This window comes from Chinchilla lanigera, unplaced genomic scaffold, assembly GCF_000276665.1.
Source record: "Chinchilla lanigera isolate Chin_1 unplaced genomic scaffold, ChiLan1.0 scaffold00154, whole genome shotgun sequence".
Lineage (NCBI taxonomy): Eukaryota > Metazoa > Chordata > Mammalia > Rodentia > Chinchillidae > Chinchilla > Chinchilla lanigera.
In genome coordinates this window covers 1,808,300-1,831,321 of record NW_004955555.1, presented here as the reverse complement: position 1 = coordinate 1,831,321, position 23,022 = coordinate 1,808,300, and the positions used below count along the sequence as shown (strand labels likewise).

Here is a 23,022-nt window from a genome sequence, read left to right as displayed (position 1 = left end):
TTCACCCATTGGTCCCTGACCCTGAAGCAGCAGAGTCTTCTCAGGTAAATTATTATCTGATTCAGAATCGAAGCTGTCTTTGCCTTTTTTATTTTTCATGTCCTGTAAGATCTCCCGTTATAATTTAGATTGCATGGGCTCTAAAGCCAAGGCTATTAAATTACACAGAGACCAAACCTGTAAAGGAATAGAGAGCCAGGGGCTGGGGATTTAGCTCAGTGGCAAAAGCGCCTGCCTGGCAAGCACAAGATTATGAGTTCGGTTCCCGGTACCGGAGAAAAACCAAAACCAAAAAAAAAAAAAAGAAAAGAAAAAAAAAAAAGGAATAGAGAGCTGGAACAACAGAAGCCTGAGAAAACCAAAAGACAGGAACACAAAGTGGACCACCATGGGAACCCCACGAAGGGGAGCCCTCGCTACGACCCTCACCCTGGAGGCGCACTTCCCAGAGACCCCCAAATAAAAAACCCTGGTTTGCCTGAGAAGCTAAAAATGTATATATTTCATATTAACATAAATAAAAGCTATATTCTTTTTAAGATATTATATGAATACAATAATATATTATTTTATACAATAAAACAAAACAAAGGGTTCTGCAGTTACAGGAGGAAATACAACTATAAAGCCCAAGAGGCAGGAAGATCCCTGAGCTCAAGGCCAGCCTGTACTGCATAGTGAAACCCTGTCCCCAAAAGACAAAATAAATAAATAAATAATTGGCACCCGTGTCCCATAAACACAGTTGATGTTATCTTGTTCTCATAGGACTCATGAGGCTCCGTCTTCTTTCAAGGCTAGGTTATTGTTGTGGTTTGTGTCTAGACGTCCCCCCAAAGCCTTATGTGGTCACCGAGCTTTTTCGGAGGTAGCTGAGTCTAGAGTTTGTGATAGGCTGGCAGTGCAACGCTGGGATTAAGGGTGGGTGACTGCTGGATCAGTCCACTGCCTGGACTGGCACCGCCCTAATCCCGGCAGTCTGCATAAGACAAAAGGGGCAAAAAGAGGCTCGTTCCCCCTTTTTTGCTCCTGATGCTCTTGCTGTCCTCTGCCACCATGAACTGGTGCCCCTCTGCCATGTGCCACCCTGCCTTGGAGCCAGCTGATTATGGACAAAACCTCTATAAACGGTGAGCCAAATAAACCTCTTCTCCCTTAACTTGGAGCATCAGGTATTTTGTCTCAGCAACGAGGAAAGCAACTAAGACAGTTATTAACTGCTTGGTTTTGCTTCTGCACCCTCACCTGCCCCCCCACCCCCACCCTCGTTTCTAAAGACCATCCTCTTCAGCCAAATGTATAAAACTAGAACCTTTCCAGCACTTCAGATGTGAATTTGGCTGGGTTGATGTGCATCTAAAATGCCGGAAATAAATCCTCCTCTTTCCTCATTGGTCTGTCTGATCTCTTGGATTCTGCAACCCTGCACGAGTTGGTGCTGTCCCCATGGCTCCTCTGGGACTGGCAGTTGGAAGGCGGTGCTGGTCTCCCCGACGTCTGCCCGGTGCTGCTTGTCCTTTGGCTCATTTTTTTGTATTTTTTCTGGAACCTGGAATCGAACTCACGACCTCATACTTGCCAGGCAGGTGCTGTGCTGCTGAGCTAAATCCCCAGCCCCCTTTGGCTGATTTTAATCCCCACTGTTTTGCTGCTATTCACAGTATCTGTGAGTAGACAAGTGTTTCTGAGCTCTGTTGCGTCCTTAGTGGAACTTGTGCTGTCCACTGCCCTGGGGGACAGAGTCACATCTTGACATCTGGCGGGAGATGAGACCCATCCTTTTGGAAGCACCTTCAGCCATTGCAGTGGGGTCCAGCCAGTCCCTGTGTCGCTCAGTCACTACGTGTCACCTTGGTCCTCTGTTGGTGTCACACTGGCCATTCACCACTGAATACCTGACCTAGATGGGAGAGATTCATGTTAGCCTTGGAGCTCTCTGGAATAAAATTAGAATCTTTGCACTGACATGAAAAGTTCGGAAAGCTGCCCCCTGCCCGGCCCCTCTCCCTGGAAGCCAGGGCAGGGCTCCCCAAGGAGTGGTGACTGAGGGGGACACATAATAAAACGCAGAGCTCCAGCTGCAGCAGACCTGGCTCCTAGGGGCTGTGCTTCAGCAAATAAACTCTGGGTGGCAACAGATGCTACCTGAGGTGGCAAGAAAGATCCAGACCCTCAGTGCTGCCCTGTGCGCACCTGTCTGTCTGTCTGTCCCCTCCTTGTGAGTGACCTGGCCGAGGGTCTGTGATTCTTAGAGACCCCTCGCCCTTTCAGCGCCCTGCCACGCTCACCCTGTCCACTCACCCTGTTTGTCCCGTTGGCACTGTACATCCTGTTCTTACTGTTCGCTCTGTTTGCGTTGTCTGCCCGGTTTGCACTATTCGCTGAGGAGCTGGATAGGCACCAATCTGGGGAGAGGCGGGAGACGCTCTCAGGAAGGACGGCATGCTGGGGTGTCCGTGCCCCACAATCCTACACCCATCTCTGTGGTAGACACTGAGGGGATGGCCCCCACGGCTATTAAACAGGGATGGAGCATGCACTATCTGAGAAGCTGGCATCCAGTTATCCGCTTGCTTACGAAACGGAAACAAAATATTTTTTGTGGCCAGGTGTGGTGGTGCACACCTGCAACCCCAGCTCTCAGGAGGCTGAGGCAGGAGGATAGCCATGAGTTCGAGGCTCCTAGGGGCTGCCTGAACTACATGGTGAGACCCTGTCTCAAAAAAAATTTTTTTGGACTGAAACCTGTAAGCTAAATAAAGCTTTAAGCTAAATAAAGCTTTAAGCTAAATAAACTGTAAGCTAAATAAACCTTTTTTCTCCTTAAAATTTTTTTTTGTATGTGCATAGGCTCTGAAGTCCCATCTCTGTCTTTTAGGACCTGTGTGAGCTTGGACCCAGGGACTTAACCTCTCTGTGCCTGTTTCTTCAATTTCAAACAGGCTTATTCAGCAGACAGTAAATGTCCGCCCTGCATCGGGTCCACCTGAGGTGCTGATACAGCTGTGAATGAAACAGAAATTCCCACTAGTGGATTTTTAATAATAATTATATTAGGAAGAGCAATCGTAATTACAGTTAATATGCAACTCAGCATGCGGCCTGAAACGGGGCATGTGCTGTGTTAACGTGTCACCCGTATTACTAAGTAGAGTTACTTCCACTTTTTTTGGCCTCAGACTTGAAGTGATCCTCCTGCCTCAGCCTCTTGAGTGCTGGGATCTCAGGCGTGTGCCACCAAGCCCAGCTCCCAGCAAACATTTCTCTTATGTGCTCTTCCTGTACTGGTCCTGGTATGGGGTGGTGTGGGAGACCCAGCCATGACTCAGACAGCCCAGCCTTGCCTTGCGGGGCTCCCAGTGTGCTGGGCCAAGGTGGGGCAGAGCCAGGAGTAGGTGCCTGGTCCACTCTGGGGCATGCTGGGACTTCCTAGAGGAGGGGCATCTGGATGGGAGGTGAGGGGCTGGCTTTGTTTCTTGGCTGAGAGAAAAGCTTTCTGATCAAAGCCCCGTGTCACCTGGATTGAAAGCCGAAGTCCTGATTGTCCATCACGACCCGCTCTCTTTCCCTAAATGTTCGTCAAGTGAACTCAAGGGTAAGACTCCCCGGGCTCCAGTTCTTATCTGTCCAGTGGGGGAAACTTCAGGGTTTGGGGAGGGTGCTCCGTGAGAGGCTGCGTGTGGGGGCTGTGGAACCAGGGCCGGCACTGCACACAGTAGGTGCTGCGCTGCGGGGGTTCGGGTGACACGAGGCGCGGGGCGCAGGTGGGGAGGCAGGGACTCACCGAAGAGTCTGCGGCGACAGAGAAACAGGATGATCACAACAGCACCTAGAACCAAGACACCGATGACTGCGCCGGTTGCGATGGCTGCGGTGTAGTCTGGCTGCTTCCCAAGAGGCGGTCCTGGAAGAGAGGAACAGACATTTAGGTAAGAAACTCCTAGCCTACCCCCCGCCCTTTACTGTTGTCATGACCCGCACTTCCTCTAGGGGGCGCCCGCCTGCCTGCTTATTCCCTGGTTGTTTCTAACCGTCCTGAAAGTCAGAGTGCTTCTGAGTGCTGGACGGGGTAAACAACTACCTTTCCTCTTTAGCCAAATTGTGAGTAAATGAATTTTCCCATTTATAGACTTTTTAATCATACTTTTGATAGTGGGCAGGTGAAGAGACCCGGACAGTTGGGACCCAGGTTCAGGCCTCTGACCAGGGCCCTTAGTGACACTAAAGTTTTGGCCAGAGCTATTGAAAGTGGTGTTTCTAGTCCTGGGATTGCAAAATGGGTGGGATGTTAGCTCCTGCAGCCGCTGAGAGTGCAGGAATCAGAGAATAAAGCTTACCTGAGAGTAAAACCAGCATTAAGAAATCAGAGATAAGCAATGTAAAGAAAAGTTCTTTTCTTTACATTGTTGGATTATAGATCTAGGTTGGAGCACCTAGATCTAACCATTCCTGAAGGTGTATTTTTAAATAATATTCTTTGTTGTGGGGTAGGGGGGGCTTGGATTCCTTTGAGTCAGGCGTCTGTCACCTGCAATCAGAGCTCTGCCTAAGACCCTAGGAAAGGCCTTTTTGGAGCCCCTAGGAAAGAGGCATCCACCACTGCCCTGGCCTGTGCTGGCGGAGGGAGTGTATCCAGGGGGCTGAAGGATGGCAGTGGTGGTACAGGTAGTGGGTTTACAGTAAGTGAAGTCCTTTCCTGACAGGGCCTGGCTGAGGCACGGGAGTCATGGTGGGATTCTGCAGCCAGGCCCCACACCCAGACCTCCACCTGCGGGCCGTCCTGCTGCCACACCCCCTTCGGTGGGCCTGACCCCTCCTCCCAGCTCCTCACCTTTGAGCTGGATGGTCAGCTCCCCCTGGCCTGTCCCTATGGTGTTGGTGACCAGGCAAATGAAAGTTGTGTTGATGGACTCATCAACCGTTCGGATCAGGAGCCGCCTGCCCTGGGCCTCGGCAGAGCGTGGCAGGGTTCCCGTGGTCCTGGGGGAGACAGCAGGTGAGGAAGCGGCCTCTGCTGGGCCCTTGTGACAGTGACCACGTACTGGCTACACATGCAGCCTCCCGCAGTATATGCCACAGCTTGGAAGCAATCCCGAGGCCTCCCTCAACCCCCGCTCCTCTCCAGCCACGTCCCAGCCATCAGCAGATCCTGCCGACCCTGCCTTCCCAACCCACGGGGAATCCCAGCCTGCTCAGGGCCAACGGGCCACGGGTCAGTGTGGCCTCCCCTGGCCCCATCTGTCCCCACGTGGCCACCAGGGGGCGCCCGCGACCCAAGTCGGCTCAGCTCCCTCTGCTCAGAGGACTGTCCGCATCCTGACCCCAGCCGACCCTCTGCATCCACCCCCAGGCCTTCACTCGCACTGTCTATCATTCTCTGCTTCCTCATCTGTACCCACAGTGGCCTCTGGGTTGAGCCTCAAGCCCTCTAGATGTGCTTCCAGGCCGTCTGCAAATGCTGTCCCCCCAGGTGCCCGCCCGGCTTGCCCTCCCCTCCTTCAGGCCTCTGCTGAGGCCCGTCCGGGGCCGCTGTTTCTCCATCTTTTCCTCTGGCTCAACTTTTCAAACTGTATTTATCCACCTTTGGCGGTGCTGGGGAAGGAAGCAGAACAACACGCTGGGAGCTAAGGCCCTGGCCCTCCTGCGTTTAGGTCCCCAGGACAGTCAGTGCTCTGGCTTGTCCAGACCGCCCCCAGAAGCCTCCTGTGGTCACAGCGGGGCTTTCTCAGAGGTGGCTGGGTCTAGCATGCGTCAGGCTGGACTCATGGGGCAGGGCTAGGCTCCAGGGCTCCAGGGCTAAGGGTGTGGGTGCTGCCCGCCCTAAGTAGAAAAGATAAAAGGGGCAGAAAGGCTAAGGTCCCTTGTTGCCTTGGCTACCTCGTGAGCACCGTGTTCTCTGCGGTGCCCCTCTGCCTTGGAGCCAGCTGGTGACAGACAGAAACCTCTGCAAGCCGTGAGCCAAATAAACCTTTGCTCCTGTAACTTTGAGTGTCAGGGATTTTGTCTCAGCAACGAGAAAAGTAACTAAGACATTCATAGCCAGGGATATAGCTCAGTGGCATAAGCGCCTGCCTGGCAAGCGCAAGGTCCTGAGTTTGATTCCCGGTACAAAGAAAAGATACGGAAAGGTGTTCACAAGACAGAGGGAAGGTTTCAAGAGCTCACGTACAACACTATTCTAGTTTGGGTTTGGGAACAAAAAATGATAGGCAAGACATAACAAAAGGTAACAGATATTTCTGGAGGTGGCTGGAAATATTTACTGACTACTGAGGAGCTATTTCCTTGTTTTTGCTCCTAACTGTATTGTTTGAAGGTTCTGCAATGGTCATAAGTTATTTTTGTGATAAGGAAAAGGGTCCAATAAACACTCCGAAAAATAATAATAGATGGGGGTAGTGGCACACACCTGTAATCTCAGACTCAAGAGGCTGAGGCAGGAGGATGGCCCCAAGTTCGAGGCCAGCCTAGGCTACATAGCAAGTGCAAGGCCAACCTGCGCTACATAGTGAGACCTTGTCTCAGAAAAAAAAAAAAAAAAAAAAAAAGAAAAGAAAATCATTAGGGCTGGGGCCGGAGCTCAGTGGCACTGCCCTTGCCTAGCACGTGTGGGACCTTGGGCTGCACCCCAAACACCAGACTGAGCTTCCAGCTGGTGACAGGGGAATGGCACAGGCCAGGGGCTGGAAGATTCAAGTTCGGAGCCAGACAGAATTTAAGAGTGTTGTTGACTTTGTTTTTATCAGGTTGGGCATGGAGAGCCCAGGGTCTTGCACATGGGTGGCACTTGGCCCAGCCCTGTAGCTGACCTTTAACCGGGCAGTGATGGCTGTCAGCGTCATGTGGCAGGGCTGGTATTCAGCTCAGGATGGTAGGGTGGAGACCAGACATTAACAGCCCAGACTAAATACCTCCCGGCACAGCGACGGCAGCCTGGCCTGTGCTTGTCCACTTTCTTTCTTTACTTTGCTCTGTTCTGCTCCCTACTCAGACCCAGCCTCCGCCCTCAGGCCCGGGGGTCCCAGCCCAGCCTCCACCCTCAGACCCAGGTCACTAAACTCACGTTTTCCAGACCACGTTCTCGGGCTCTGGGTTGCTGTGCACCTCACAGCTGAGGGTCATGTTTTCGCGGCCGATGTACCAGTTGTCGTCGTAGCCAGAGATGGACACCTCGGGCAGGTCTGCAGGAACAACACAGGCTCAGGCATGGGGAGCCTACAGAGCAGCTGTGGAACTGTGGGCTTCCTGAGTGGGATGGGGAGCAGCTGAGCAAAGGGGACTGGGAGGAGCCCAGGGCCATGGGTTCCTTCAGAGAGCAGAAGCCTGGGCATCCTCAGACAGGGCACACCAACGGGGCTTCTCAGGACCTGCCTTTCTCTGCCCATTTTCCTGGGTAGCCTCATCCCGGCCTGCCTTAATATTCAAGGCTCTGACAAGTCCTGCAGGAAGGAGCCCCCTGCTTCTCTGCCCCAACGTGATGGAAGGGGACGCTTTCCTAAGTCCTCAGGGGCCAGGCCAATGGGCCAGGGCTGTCTGAGTAGTGGGAAAGAGGCGGGCACAAGTTACCACCGATGTCCTCCTCCCTCACACCCAGTGACTGTGGAGGGAGCCTGGGGACGAGCTGCCCGATGGGAGCAGCCAGTGTAGCCAGGGCCAGGAGGGACAGTGCAGAGTGCCTGGAAGAGCCTGTGCGGGTACCGCTGACGGGCACCGCGCAGACACGGCGCTGGGAAAGCAGAGAGGCCGCTGCTGTGGAGAATGCAGTCATTCCTGGGGGAGCCGGGGTGACCATGCTAGGGGCCGCGGCAGCACAGACAGCTCCCCAGGGAGTCCGGGAGAGGCAGACAGGCCACAAGCGAGCACATCTCTGCAGTCGCCGGCGCGGAGGAGGTGGGAGCTCAGACCTGTGCTGTCCAGCACCACAGCCACCAGCCACCCTCGATCCCTGGACACCTGGGACATGGCTGGTCTGAAATCCACACCGATTGCAAAGGCTTGCGATGGGAAGAAGAATGTGAAAGATCTCCAGGGTGATTTTTAAAAACCAATTACTTGTTAAAATGGTGACACTTTGGCTATATCGATTTCCATAAAATCCACTATGAAAATAAATTTTCTCTGTCTCTGTGTCTCTCTGTCTTTTGGTAGTGTGGGGATGGAACCCAGGGCCTTTGTGTGTTACATAAATGCTCTACCATTCAGCTGCACTCCCATCCCTTTTTATTTATTTTTATTTGTTGTTTTGATACCAGGAATCAAAGTCAGGACCTTGTACTTGCCAGGCAGATGCTTGTGCCACTGAGCTATAGCCCTGGCTCCCCCTTTTTATTTTTGAAACAGGACCTCACTAAATTGCCCAGGCTGGACTTGAACTTGAGATCCTCCTGCCTTAGCCTCCTGTGTAGCTCCCATTGCAGCAAGTCACTTTAGTCAGCTCCGTGTCTTTCTTTTTTTTTTGTCTTTTTGAAACAGGGTCTCACAATGCAGTTCAGGCCGGCCTTGAGCTCACTTTGTAGCCCAGGCTGGTCTCGAACTCACAACAATCCTCCTGCCTCAGCCTCCCAAGTGCTGGGATTATAGGCGTGCGCCACCAGGCCCGGCTTCATGTTTTTCTTTCAACTGTCCTTAGATGGATGGCTGGTGGAAAACTGAAAACCACGCCTGTGGCTGCATCCTCCTGCTGCTGGTCAGTGCAGGTTAGAGTCCCAGGGCTGTGACTGCGGCTAACTGTCTGGGTACTGATGCTGGCGATATCCTACGGGCAGCTGAGGGATGACCTGGTGCGGGAGGCCCGGGGCAGGCAGTGTGGGGCCGTGTAGACAGAACACAGGGAGACAGCACAGGCTGTGGGAGTGGATCAGACAGCCCACGGAGCAGCCAGTGTAGCCCGCAGCGGGTGGAGGAGAGTGTAAACAATGAGAAAAATGGGGGGCAGCTCCGGAAAGCAGCTGGTGTAGACAGAATGGGGGGGTCCAGTGTAGACGGCACTGGGGGACACGTCAGAGAGCGCCGGGGAGAACCAGCGTGGAGAGTGTAGGGTCGGGGGCCAGTGTGGACGACACAGAAACAATGACAGCCCCCCACAGCCGGGCCGATCAGCGAGTGTGGGCAGTGCTGGCCCACGTGGGGGTGCAGCACAGACAAAGGGAGCGGTGCAGACGCCGGGGAAGGCAGCGCGGACGGTCGTGTGTGCCGTCCATGCTGAGGACACCGCATGGGCAGTGTGGCCTTGCGCTGTGGACGCCTGAGGGAGGGTGGCGCTGCCTGTGGCACAGGAGCTGCGGCGGAAGGAGGCGGCGCTGTCCGTGCGCCAGGGCAGCGGGTGCAGACAGCGGGGGCGGGGGTGCAGGGCCATCGCCCGTACTCACAGGACACGGACAGGGTGACAGGCAGCAGGGCCGGCTCCTCCAGACTCTCGTGCTCCACTCTGCACGTGACATTCTTGCCACTCGTGCGGCTGGAGGGCACCATGGACAACAGGCTGGTGACGGTGACTGTGCCCAGCAGGGGCCCTGGCTCTTGCTCTTGCTTCCCGCTGGTCATCGCATTTGAGTCATCGAGGGCCCAGGAGACCTGGGCGGGCGGCCGGCCCCTCTCAGAGATGCAGAGGGCCACGGGCACCCGCTCCCCGGAGATCAGGCCTGGAGACACCTCCTGCAGCTCCACCCTGTTCTGTGGAGGGACTGGGAGAGGGCGACAGGGACAGGTCACCTCCTGCCGGCGGCCACGGGCGGGGGGGGCGGGGTTATCCGAGGACACAGGACGGCCAGGCTCAAATCCCAGCCCTATCCCTGGGCAGCTAGGTGGCCTTGGACAAGCCTGTGCCTCAGTCTCCTTAACTGTCCACCTCAGATAATGAAGGGGTTATGGGCAAAGAGAAGAGGTGGGGGACGTTGTTAGAGTGGCCCTGGGCAGGTAAGGTGCTCGGTAAACACGGCTTGGTGGCCGTGCCGGGGACCCAGCCACACGCAGCAACCCCGGGCCCTGCCCTTGTGGGGTGCCTGTGCAAGCAGGGGCGCTGTTCCGGACACAGATGACCCGGAGGTGGGAAGAGCTGCAGGACACAGTCTGCTGCGGAGGGCCGGACCTGGGGTCCCGGGCAGGGGACCCGCCCAGTGTCACACAGCTGCGAGCCACAGAGTCAGGCTTTCCAGCACACGGGGTCTGTCAGACTCCAAGCCCCTGGTCGCTGCAACGGCCCCACCTGGGCCGGGCTTCCCTCTGGGCCTCGCTTCCCTCTGGGCCTCCCCCACTTCCTGTGCTTCCTGGCTGATGATTTCACCTCCTCCTGACTCACTGACAACGGGAGCCCTTCCCAGCCGGGCCGTGTCCCGCACACTTCTCGGCACTTGACATTTCACGAGTGACTCATGGGAAGGCACGGGACAGTTTGGAACACAGAAGGGGACCGGGACGGGGTGACAAGGGAGACCGAGGCACACAGGCCTCCTGCTCCAGTTCCAAAAGGAAGGCCTGTCAGATTTCTGGTGCTCAGCCCATTCAGGAGAAACCACTAGCCATGGTGGGCACACCTGTAATCTCAGCGCTCTGGGAGGCTGAGGCAGGAGGATCCTAAATTATAGCCCAGCCAGGCAACTTAGCAAGAACCTGTTTCAAAATTTAAAATAAATAAATAAATAAAAAATGTCTGGAGCTGTGTGAAGGTGCTGGGTTCAATCCCAGTAACCCCTAAAAGAAAGGGGGGTGCGGAAGAAACCCGTGCCCAAGACGTGATGGAGGAGGGCTGCAAGCTCGGCTTCCTGCCCAGCTCCTTCCGGCCCCCTCACACTGCCCTTCCCCGCAGTGTTCGGCGCTCAGTCCCAAGGTCCGCCCTCCGCAGGGTCTCTGCTCCCTCGGGGCCTGCAGCCCGGGCCTCAGGGGTCTGCAGGGGGCCCGTCCCCAGCCCCTAGCCCCTCGCCCCGCCCAGGCTCACCGCGCACGCGCAGCTGGGTTTTTCCGGCGGCACTCCCCTGAGGGAAGGTGGAGATGTGGCATACGTAGGTGCCTTCATCCTCGACGCGCAGCTCCGACACCGTCAGGCTGGCATCTGTAAGGTCTCCGCCGACCGTGGCAGCCAGGAACTTCACCCGCGGGGGCTGGTTGGGGTCCCTGGACTCCTTGACTTTGAGCCCTTCCTGGGGGTGGAAGACGGCCACAGAGACGAGAGGCTGGTCCTGCTTCTGAAACTCCCAGGTGAGCTGGGTCACCCTGGTGCCTGGCTGCAGTGACTGCAGCTGACAGGGCAGCGTTGCGTTCTCACCCAAGAGGCCGAGCACCTGGGGAAGCATCTGCACACTCAGAGTATCCGTGCCTGCGGGGAAACCGGGGGCACCAATTATAGGTGGGGAAGCTGAGGCACAGAATGGCTTGATACAGAGGTCACCAGGGTAAGCAGGCAAGTGGGATTTGAACCCGGGCTGTCTGTACTCAATCTAGTTGGCCCTATCTGGAAGTCTTCGTGCCTTCAGCCCAGCGCCTAGTAAAAGCTAGCCTGTGTTAGCTTTTACTGATGTGAGTAAACCTAATACCGTGCATTCTTATTACTGATCAGAAGGTGGGAAGGAGGCAGATTCTCAGAGCTCCAGCCCTCCCCGCCCTTGTGCGGGTGCGTTTTGTCTTCTCAGCCTGTAACATGGGTGCAGTGGTTTGGACCTTAAGTGTCCCACCAAGGTCCATGCAGTAGAAGCTTGGCCTCTTTAAGAGGTGGGATTTCAAGTCCTGAGCACAGCCACACTCCTGTAATCCCTGCACTCTGGGAAGCTGAGGCAGGAGGATTACAGCCTGAGTAATTTGAGCTCAGCCTGGGTAAGTTAATTTAGCAAGACACTGTCTAAAAAAAAAATAAATAAATAAAAGTTTTTAAGGCTGTAGCTCAGTGAGAAGACCCCAGGTTCAATCCCTAGTGATCCAGAAGATAGGATGAGGCAAAGCTGGCTGGGAAAATGAGCGGGACCTGTCAATTACAAGATCCCAGGACAGCGCCCAATAATTCTCAGGATCCTGTACGTAGAACTTCTCTCAGGCTCCCACAAGATGTGGATGGCGTAAAAAAAGACCTAACCCTGCGGGGAGCTCCCTACTGTGGCTTCCAACGATAGCTCATGCTGCATTTCTCAGATACAGAGTGTACTTGTATTCTGTTTTTATCTTTTTCTTGTGCTGCCCAAGTTCACTCTGCAGAGCTGGTTTCTCCCACACCATTCACCCCTCACCCCCTAACTTTCTTTTTTTCTTTCTTTCTTTCTTTCTTTCTTTCTTTCTTTCTTTCTTTCTTTCTTTCTTTCTTTCAGGACAGGGTCTCCCTGTGTAGTTCAGGCTGGCCTTGAACTCACAGTGATCCTCCTGCCTCAGCCTCCAGAGTGCTGGGATTAAGAGCCTGCACCACCACACCCAGCCACCCTTCACTTTTCAAATAAACTTTTGTCACTGCTTTTGGCTTGTCTCATACAATTCTGTTTGCCCAAGAAAGACTTGGAATACTTCTGATTGGTGGGCTATTTCTAAGGAAGCTACCTGATATTAGTAGTACTGAAAGAAAAGAGGGGTGGGGTCCGGTGTGGGGGGTCTTTAGGTCACTGGAGGGGTGACCCAGAAGGGACTTCAGGACTCTGGTTTCTCCCATTTTTTTTCTCTTGCTTCTAGACCATGAGGTGAGTGGTGGTTTTGTCCCATCATGCCCTGCGCACTAAGATACGCTGTCTCCCACCGGCGGAGAACAGTGTGGCCAGTCACCACGGCCCAGAACCTCCGAAACTGTGTGCCCAGCTAGACTTCCCCCCCTTTTTTATTCTGGTACTGGAAATCGAACTCACGACCTTGAGCTTGCCAGGCAGGCGCTCTGCCGCTGAGCTAAACCCCCAGTCCCTAGACCGACCCTCTTATAAGTGGACTGGTTTAGGGATCCGCTGTGCGGACAGAGAGCTGGCTGACGCGGTGCACATAGCAAGGGACGGCATCAGGAAGGCGAGGTGATGAAAGGTGCATAGCGCCGGTACACGGCGTCGACCTCGGGGCTCCATTGTGGTGAATATTAACTAGCCCTGGGTCATGAGGAGCCGGGGAGGAAGCTGGGGGCAGTGCTCACGGTGCCTGGTGCTGCCGGGCGAAGGCGGACTGCACAGGACACAGGGACTGTGGGGCGGATGGTGATGTGCGGGTCTGGGGCCTGGGTTGGGCTTTGAGTCCCTGAGTCTGCCCCAGCTCCCTGTGGCTCTGGAAGATCACGCCCGTCTCCCAGCCTTGCCAGTCAGGACCGCCTTGGGCACGGAACCGGATGAGGTTGGCTGGCCGGGTGTGGTGGTGCATGCCTGTATCCCAGCCCTCTGGGAGGCCGAGGCATGAGGGCTGCAAATTCAAGCCCGGCCTGGGCAATTTAGCGACTTAACAGAAACCTTGTCTCAAAAGTAGGGGGCAGGGATGTGACTCAGTGTAAAGGCCCCGGTTCAATCCCTATGCTGAAGAAAAAGAAAGAAAAGGAGATGGGATGGGGTGACAGGACCTGAAGACTCCTCCAACCAGGTCCGCGGCCCTAGAACAGCCACACGGGTCCTCGCACTCCATTGGACAGAGGGAAGCACGCGAGGCAGGGGGAGGTCACTGCCGGCGGGGTGGGGGGACTCCCTCTATTCATTCAGCCGGGCTACTTCCTGCCGTACCCGCTCCCCGGCTCCCCGATTCCCCTTCCCGGGAATCTCCCCAGGGCTGGGTCTGGCCTTCCAAGTGTTCTGCGGGGCACCTTCAGGGAGAGACCACAATGAGGAACTCGGCCCTCTGCGCGCAGTGCTCTCACCGTTCGCGGAGCCGTCATCGCCGTTGTCAGGGCGGGTGACATACCCACCTCTCCTCCCACCCCGCCCAGGAAGGAAAGGGTTAGGTCACTAGTATTAAAGCCAAAAGCTCAGCCCCAGTGGGCGCTGCACCCCGAGTGCTTGGAACACCGCCCCGGGTACACCAGGCGAGAGTGCGTGGGGACGGTGGCGGGAATTTGAAAGAATAAGGCCGGCCCTAGTTACAAGCCTGTACTCCCAGCATTCTGGGAGACTGAGGCAGGAGGATCACAAGTTCGAGCCCAACCTGGGCAGTGACGACGCCCTGTCTGAAAATAAAATAATTTTAAAATGGGGGTCGGGGGAGATGTCGCTCAGTGCCAAGAACCTCGGTTCAGTCCCCAGTACCAGGAAAAGGGAGAATGAAAGAAAAGCCGGGCCTGAAGTCGGCCAGCTTGTCGGAGCAGCTGGTGGGGCGAGCTACAGCTATTTTTATCCGCGGAGTCAATCCTTCCTGGAAGCGGAGTTCCTTCCTCCAATCTCGGCCCCCAAGTCCTCCACTTTCCCCGCCGCCGGGAGGCCCGGTGCTGGCCGGCCGGTGCCCTGCACGCCGGGGAGCGGGGCTGGCGGCCGAGGCAGGTGGCGGGGACGACACTCACCGGCTCCGGGGGGCACCCAGGAGAGCAGCCACAGCAGCGGCAGCAGCGGCAGCACGGCGCGGGCCATGCTAGGTCAGGCAGGGGCGGCCCGGAGAGCGGAGACCGAGAGGCACGCTGCTGCCCGGGGCCCTGCCCTTGAAAGCTTGGCCCGGGCGCTGCCCGGCGCGGCTGTCAGGCCCTCAGGGGGCGGGGCTGGGCGGGGCTTCTCGCCTCCCACGCCGGCCGGGCCCGCCGGTCCGCGCGCGTTGTCTTAGGTGCTCCTGGTCCCCGGACGCTTCCCATAGGAGAATCTCACTGTCCCCGGGAGGAAACTGAGGCACGCAGAGATTCATAGCGTACTCAGAGCTGGCGGCTGCTGAAGTAGCAGAGCTGAGCTAAGAAACCAGTGGCCGGAGTCGTGGGGGAGGCATGTCACCCCAGCCTAGCACTCTAGGAGGCTGAGGCAGGAAGATGAAAAATTGGAGACCAGTCTAGACAACTTAGCAAGACCCCTGTCTCAAAATAAAAGAAATGGGGAAAAGAAAAAAAAAAAAAGGGATGGAGATGTAGGCTCAGTGCAGAGGCCCTGGGTTCAGCCCCAGTATCACAAAAAGGGGGAGGGGGTAGATCGGGAGTCTTGACCACCAGCCGCTTCCACCGGCTGAGCACACACCATAAGTTGCTTCCTGTGGGGCCTCAGGTTCTTCCTCTGAAAACCTAGCACGGTCACAGCGCTTATCTCCAGGGGTGTTGTGCAGTTTCAACAGGAAACTTTTCTCCCAGCAGCTGGCCCATACCTTTCACTCAGCGAACAGCAGGTATGCTAGAAAATACCGCCTGGCCGGGCGTGGGTGCTGCTGCGCGGCAGAGCGAGTGCCTATCTTGTGCGAGGCTGTGCGTCCTGTCCCCAGCACGGTGAATGCTGCTCGTGGAAGCAGTGATTCCTCTCTTCCTCCTTCGACCTTTCTGGGTCGCATTCCTGGGCCTGGGATACAGCAGCAGACAGCACAGCTCAGCAGCCCCGTCCGTGGAGTCTGGGTGCTAGGGGAGCGGACAGACGGGGACAGACTGAGGGCCGAACTCCATCAGGTCTGGAGGGATAGGGATTATGGGGGAATGAGCTGCAGTGTGGGGCCAGGAGAGACCGAGAGAAGTAGGGAGAGAGAAACAGACACAGGGTAATGGCAGAGGAGCCAGATGTGGTGGCATGCCGCACGCCTGTGATCTCAGTGCTCTGGGAGGCTGAGGCAGGACAGTCACAATTTTGAGTCCAGCTCTGGCAATTTCGTCACTTCGTATGACCCTATCTCAAAATAAGGAATGAAGAAAGGAAAAAGGGCTGGGGATGCGGGTCAGCAGGTCAGCATAAAGACTCTATTTTGATCCCCAGCGCAAAGAAAAAGAAAAAAAAAAAAAAGCCAGAGGATGAGAATCAGATGGATGTCAGACCAAGATGGGGGAGCAAAGGTCAGTGACAGAGGGGCCAGAGAGCCAGATGCGCAGAGGCGGAGCCTGAGCGGTGTCCTGGTCCCTAGCGGTGTCCCTCCAAGCTAGTGTCCCATGGGGCTCCCCAGCAGCTCTGGCCCCCGATCCTGGACACCCTGGTGTACTAGTAGGAAATTCCCCCTTTGGGTTGGCTGCCTTGGAAAATTCCGTCCCTGGCCACTGCCCTGATGCCAGGCGAGCCAGCTTGGGTGCCGGGTGGCTCTAGTCACCCTGGATGTGTGCAGTGCATTTCTGAATGAAATCACACAGGCAGGGCTCTTGGAAATCTCTGAAATTTCTGGCGTCCTTGTTCTGCTGAATTATTTCCCAACTGGGAACTTGTGGCCATGGCTTCGTTCCTTCTCTGGGTCATGCTGTCACCATTAGGGGTCTCCCTCCCCCCGCTGAGCTCCGCTCTTCCCCTGCTGATGTGTGACTTCACATCTGGGGTCCCTCACTCCTGCTCCTTCTCCTTCCCCCTGGGCATCTAACCCTTTGGTGGTCCAGATGGGTCCTGAGTAGTTTTATGCCATGAGATGATGCAGGCTGTCAAGTGTGCAGCTCAAGCTTGGTGATAAAGCCTGGCTGAGTGTAGTGGTGCACACCTGTTATCCCAGCTCTAAGGAGGCTGAGGCAGGAGGATTGCCACAAGTGAGACCCAGTCTCAAACAAAACTAAAGAGTGGGGACAAAGCAGAGTTGAGGGCAGGGATGGGGCAAAGGCTGAGTTAGGGGTCAGGAAGTAGGAAAGTCTCAGGGATGGGACTAAAATGTGGTGAGCATCAGCATGTAGTGAGATTTAGCAAGATGGGAAGAGGCTTCTGTGGCAGTTATTCCTGGCCAAAAATAGTCATTCAGCTGCTACACACTGGGAAGGCCCAAGGTCAGTGCTGCCAACTTGGCTGGATTAAGTAAGATGCTTGTTTCTGGTGGATGCAGGTAGGAGGAGCATGTGGTGCAGGGAGACTGCTATTGGTTGGGATGAGTGGGTGGAGCCAAGAAGCTGTGTAGTTCCCCTTCCCACTGCTCCCCACCTCTGAGCCCTGAGGAAGATGCAAGGGATTCAGGGAGAGGCTCCTCTCTGGGCTCCTACAGCCCTCAGGACTCCCCGCCTTGGGCCTTTAGCCTTCTGTATTTATTCAGCCAATACATATTTATTGAGCACCTACTATGTGCACACCCTGTCCCGGGTGTGGGAGACACATCATGTACAAGAGGTTGCATGCTGGGGCGGGAGGCAGAGACAGAAGGCACCGAGGGAGGCAGGTGCTGTGTCAGAGCAAGGTGGAGGCTACAGATACTAGATGCCAGGATCTCCTGACCATAGTCACACTGGGGTTGTAAGGGAAGGGAGCCAGCGATCAGAGGAGAGAGCAGCCAGGCTGCTCTGCAGAATGAAGAGAGCAGCAGGTTTTCATTGATTTTTGGAGTGAATTAAAGTCCAGTAATCGCCGTGGCCAGAGGCGCCGTTCTGAAAGACGTGGCAGACTTGGATCACAGCGGTCAGGGTCATCTCCCAGACGCGCTGCATTTTGTGTATCTGGCGCCGTTGTTCTGCACATCCTGGTCTTGTGCATGGTGGGCCAGCACAAGGTCTACTTCGCTCAGGATCTGCAGAGCTGCTCCTACCGCTGGCGTCATCTCCCGCACACACGCCCCGGCCTTGGGACAGGAAATGACGTGCAGTGCCCGGGCTGCTGAGGAAGCGGGACACAGCCCAGCACTCACAGGCCTAGCTCGCCTGTGTCCTGGTTTCCGACACAACATTTCTTGAACGGTCCACAAGTCCACGTGCAAAGCCCAGTAGAATCTGACCCCAGGGTCAGGACAGCACAGGGGACGGATTCGACAAAGGCACAAGTGCCAGGCCTTTTACCCCGTCCCAGTCGCCCAGCAGACAGCTGCAGGCCCCGTGAAGGATCGGTGTACTCAGCAAAAGCAGCCTCAGGTCCCCTGGAAGTAACCCAGGCACTGTTATCACAGCCCACACGCCGGCGGTGGGAGGTCATCCACGGCAGAGCCGTGGGAAGCTAGCTCTGTGTCGTCCGGCTGCCTGGCTCCAGAACTGATGGTTTTACAATAACTAAGAGCAAGCCGGTGTGGAGGGCTTATTTAGGCCTTTGTCTTGGAGTGGTTTCTCCATCCTGCAAACGGAGCCTCCTGTCCTACCCTCAACAGCAGGCCTGGTCCCTGGGGAGCTGTGATCGGAAGTGAGGTGGGCTGGTGATGGAGAGCACTGTGGAGCAGACCTGAGCAGGACTTAAATTAATCAACTGGCTTTTCATGTTCACTTGTGAACCTGTCCAAGGCTCCTTGTCTGGAAGTGGCGGACTCATAGTAAGTGGACCTCTGTGAGTCGCTAGTCCCTACTGAAACCTGTGGTGGTGGATGGAGCCAGAAAGCCTCAAAGGATAAGACAAGATCACAGCCAAGGACACCTGGATCTGATTTCAGCTGGATAAAGGCTATAGCCTCAGGCATCGCATTCTTGAGTGGACTAACTTCATACCTTACTTAGAGAAGTCCTTGAGTGGTTCTGCCCTTCTTGAGTACTCCGCTCCCTTCTTCTGATAACCGAATAAATATGGGTGACCCAGAGAAGGTCTTGGTCTTAGCCCTGAGAGAATTCTGTGAGAGGGCTCTGATCCTCCTGGAGCCCTGAAATCATTCCATTTGCTTCTTTTTATTTAACCTTCACTATACACTCATTCAGGAGATTGCGGACTTGATCAGCCCACAATGACTAAGGGATATTATTAACCCAATAGGCTGATTCCAGGCATGAGTTGCAAACTGTGTCTCACTCTTCTCTGGCTCTTCTCCAGTCACTATGGCTTCTGTCCCAGGGGTTGTTGCTCCTTCAGCCATGATACCAGGACACAGATATGTAGAGAAGACCCACAGCTGGCCTGCAGTCAACACTTATAACATGAGTGAGGAGTGACAGTATGCTCCACCAAGATTTGGGGGTTGTTCCTGCAGCAGAATCTGGTGGAAGCTGACATAGAAAAACCATCTCTGGGTTGGAGAGTTTAAGCAGAGATCCAAAACAAGTGAATTGTGGAAATCCTGGGCATAGGTGTTTCATACATAGCAAGTGCAAAGGCCCTGGGGCAGGAATGTACTTGAGGATTTGAAGAACAGCAAAAGGACCAGTGAGGCTGGAGTGGACAGAGGCATGAGGATAGTGAAAAGGACTGCCAGAGAGATAGGAAAGGGCCAGGTATGGCTGGGCCTTGAAGACCATGGTGAAGAACTGGTATTTCGTTGTTGTTTTTCTCCGGTACTGGGAACCGAACTCATGACCTTGCACTTGCCAGGCAGGCACTTTGCCGCTGAGCTAAATCCCCAGCCCTGAAGAGCTGGTATTTCATAGAAGCAGGAAGACTTTGGAGGGTGACGTTTGTGGCTGCTGTGTGGGGAACAGGCTGTAGGGGCTGAGGGTGGAAACTGGGAGGCAATGGGCTTGTCAAGGAGGCAGGGATGGGCTCATGCCCAGGTGGCCCTGTGTGGGGACTGACTGGATTTTAGATGTATTTTGCTTTATTTATTTTTGAGACGGGGTCTTGAACTCACAGTGATCCTCCTGCCTCAGCCTCTCAAGTGCTGGGCTTGTAGGCGTGAGCCACCATTCCCAGCACTTAGATGTACTTTACAGGAGGATCAAGAGATTTGCTGTCCATCTGAATGGAGGGAGCAGCTAAAGGAAACAGGGTCACACACAATGCTGCAGTTCTGGCCTGGGGGAGGGGAACTGTCCCTGAGGTGGGAAAGGTGGTAGGAGCGGGGTTGGACAATGAAGCCAGTACACCCTGGGACATTGCTAGTGTTTAGATGTTGCCTGAGTCTCCCCGTGCTCTGTGGTGGTCCCAGGGTGGTGGCACTGTTGGAGGCAGCAGAACCTTTGGGAAGTGGGATTGGTGGGAGGTCCCCAGCCTTTGGGGCAGACCTCGGAGGGGCTGTGGGATCTCAGAGTCTGTGACTTCCTGTCTAGTGATGTCAGACAGGAAGTCAGCTCCCACCACCTGGTGCTGCCTCCCACCACCCTCACCAGAGGCCACACAAATGGGGCTGCTGCTCCTGGACTTAGAACCCCCCAGGTGTGAGCTTGGTGAGCCCTTTCTCTTTATTTATGTATTTATTTATTTATTTATTTATTTTTAGTACTGGGAATCCAACTCAGGACCTTGTGCTTGCCACACAAGGCACTGTGTGGCTGAGCTATATCCCTGGCCCACCCTTTCTCTTTAGAAGGTACCTGCCTCTGGTGTTTTGTTATAGTAATGCAAGATGAATAATATAGGTTTGTCTGCCTGCTGCTGCGTGTCTCACTGTGATGACTGAATTCACTGAGTGATGGGACCAATTCTTTCATTCTTTTGAAAGCAGAAGTGAACTGACGTCCCCAAAGGGTCTAGGAGAGTTTCTCAGAATTCATCCTGTTTGATTCTGTGGTTCCCCAACTTCTGGATCCAAAGAGCCCCTGGAAACTTGAATGAAGAAGCAAGTAGGGTCAGGCATGGAGGTGAAGGTCTGTAATCCCACCACTCAGGAGGCTGAGGCAGGAGGACTGCTGTGAATTTGAGGCCACCCTGGGCTATGTAGCAAATTCAAGAACCGTCTAAAGTGCATAGTGAGACCCTGTCTCAAAAAAACAACAGAACAAAAACAAAGGAAGCAAGTACAAATCTATTTTCTTATTCTTTCTACCCTTGTTGAAAAAACAACAGGGCTTTAGCATTGTTCTTTCTCTTCCTGTCTTTTTTCCTTTTTTTTCGTAAATCTAAAATGTATTCCTTGGCATGGTTTCCCACTCATCTTGATTCAGGGGCCCTTGACTACTGCTTCTTGCTGAGGGAACATCCTTTCGGACCCTGGATTTTCCTTCTGCAGGCTGGCTGGGGACCAAGGAGCAAAAGAACCTTTGTGTGTGTGTGTGTGTGTGTGTGTGTGTGTGTGTGTGTGTGTGTGCGTTTCTGTGCATGTATGTGGTGTGAGAGAGAGAGAGAGAGGAGAGAAAGAGAGAGGGAGAGAAAGAGAGAGATTTCGCCAGGTTCACCAGGAATCCTGAACCTGGATTTCCTGGGGGTGTCCCCCCCATGCCCTGGGGCCCCTAGCATTTCTTAGAGGTGCAGGACATGTTCTTGTGGGGGATGTTGGCAGCTTGGGAAAGGAATGGAGGCAGAAATTCCACTTTGTTTCTCATTTATCACCTTGGTGGTTATTCAGAAATGTCAAATGCAGTGAGGTCACCCCAGAGATTCAACCTCAAACTTCAGAGCCTTGGAACTGTGAGATGAATCAACCTCTTCTTTTTTTCCTTTCCTTTCCTTTCCTTCCTTTCCTTTCCTTTCCTTTCCTTTCCTTTCCTTTCCTTTCCTTTCCTTTCCTTTCCTTCCTTTCCTTTCCTTTCCTTTCCTTTCCTTTCCTTTCCTTTCCTTTCCTTTCCTTTCCTTTCCCTTCCCTTCCATTTCCTTTCCTTTCCATCTCTCTCTCTTTCTTTCTTTCCTTCTTTGGCCATCCTTCTTTCCTCTCTTTTTCTCTTTGTTCCACACTATGGGGGATTGAACCTTGGATCTTCACAATGAGCTACACCCCTAGCCTTTCTGTTACAATTGAATGGATCAATGATAGTCCAGGCTCTTGTGTATAACAAGAAGAGAGTTGTTGTATGTACACCCAGTAGTAAGTAGTGAGCAGCTATGTTTATTGAAGATCACAGGAAGTTGTGCTCAGGACAAGTCTGTGCCACCGTAAGACAAGGCAGAAAGAAATCTGGGCATGGTGGCACACACCTGTAATCCCAGCATTTGGGAGGCTGAGGCAGGAGGATCACTGTGAGTTTGTGGCCAGCCTGGGTTACATAGTGAGATTAAGACTAGTCTGAATTACAGAGCAAGGCCCTGTCTCAAAGGCTGAAAAAAAAAGGAGGAAAAAAATATAAAAGGTGCTAAGGTGACAGAAAAGCACGGTGTCCAGGTCAAAGCACACAAAAGTAGCAACAGCAACAAAAAGGCCCAGAGAAACCAGGCTTTATAATTTCAAGGCCAGACACAGTGGTTTAAGTGCTTCCCACTGAGATGGGAGTTTTGGGTATGGGAAAGCTGGCTGGAGAAGTAGGTGTGACCTGTTAATTACAAGATCCTGGAACACATGTGCAGAACAGGTCCAAAGCCCTGCACATGGACTTCTCGTGAGAACCGGAGCAGGTTCTCAATAGGACAGCCTAGACCTGACATCAGCCTGAGGTGTGGGATCCCAGTGATACAAGAAAATAAAAACTCCCAACTTGAATGATGTATGGGATGAATTCGTGTTCTCTAAAATTGAAGAATGAATTTTAGGAGCGATGGAGGTTAAGAGCAGAATATATTTATTGAGGGAAAGAAAGCTTCTGTCCAAGAGAGGGTTACCCCCCAAACTCTGTCTCTTGTAGGGACTTTTATAGAGCAAAACCACAAGCTGAGGTGGGTCCAAGGTGGGGGAAAAATGGACAAAACTATGGTCAGCCAATAAGAATTGTTCAGGTAAAATTGATTAAACTGGGATCAAATGGGGAAGCGAGTCACGTAGCAAGCGGGCATGAGTACAGAACAGGGGCTTTTCCTGTAAGGGCTTGGGTCAAGGACTCTTCAAGGTGATTGCTACCTATTTAGAATATCAACCCCTGATGTCCATCTCTAGGGAGGTGTGTGGGTGCATTTGTTTAGTTCTTTGTCTTGAGGTCTGGCCCACAGCAAATACATATCTTTCATGTTGGCTCCTTCGAGGGCCTGGCCCTGTCTGACTGCCTATAATAGTTCTATCTAACTCAGCTGCCTGTAACACCAGCACCACCTTTCAGGACCCGTATGTCTGCATGTTCTTGAGGGTTTCCTTCAGATTTGGACAGTACAAAGGGCACACAGACTCCAAGAAGCGATGGAGACCACTATGAAGCAGCTCTGAGCAGGACTCGTATTAACCGGTTGGCTTTCCATGTTTACTTGGGAGTCACTGGTCCCTACTGAGGCCTGTAATGGTGGGTGAAGCCATGCGGCCTCAAAGGGCCAGATAAGGCCACAGATGAGGACTTTTGGCTCCAACTCCAGTTAACTAATAAGAGATTATAGCTGCAGGCATCTCACTCCTGCA

General features: G+C 54.0%; 1 protein-coding gene across 1 annotated transcript; it reads right to left on the bottom strand.

Moving 5' to 3' along the window:
• Positions 1–1,133: 1,133 nt before the first annotated feature.
• On the bottom strand, positions 1,134–14,479 carry LOC102025731 (poliovirus receptor; the record flags this gene model as incomplete). The annotated part of the gene is given in 8 exon segments (XM_005412471.2): positions 1,134–1,900; positions 2,302–2,405; positions 3,785–3,904; positions 4,832–4,980; positions 7,064–7,181; positions 9,369–9,683; positions 10,934–11,311; positions 14,426–14,479. Coding segments are annotated over 8 exon segments (1,292 nt in total), but the record flags the coding sequence as incomplete, so codon positions are not given.
• Between the last annotated feature and the right edge of the window lie 8,543 nt (positions 14,480–23,022).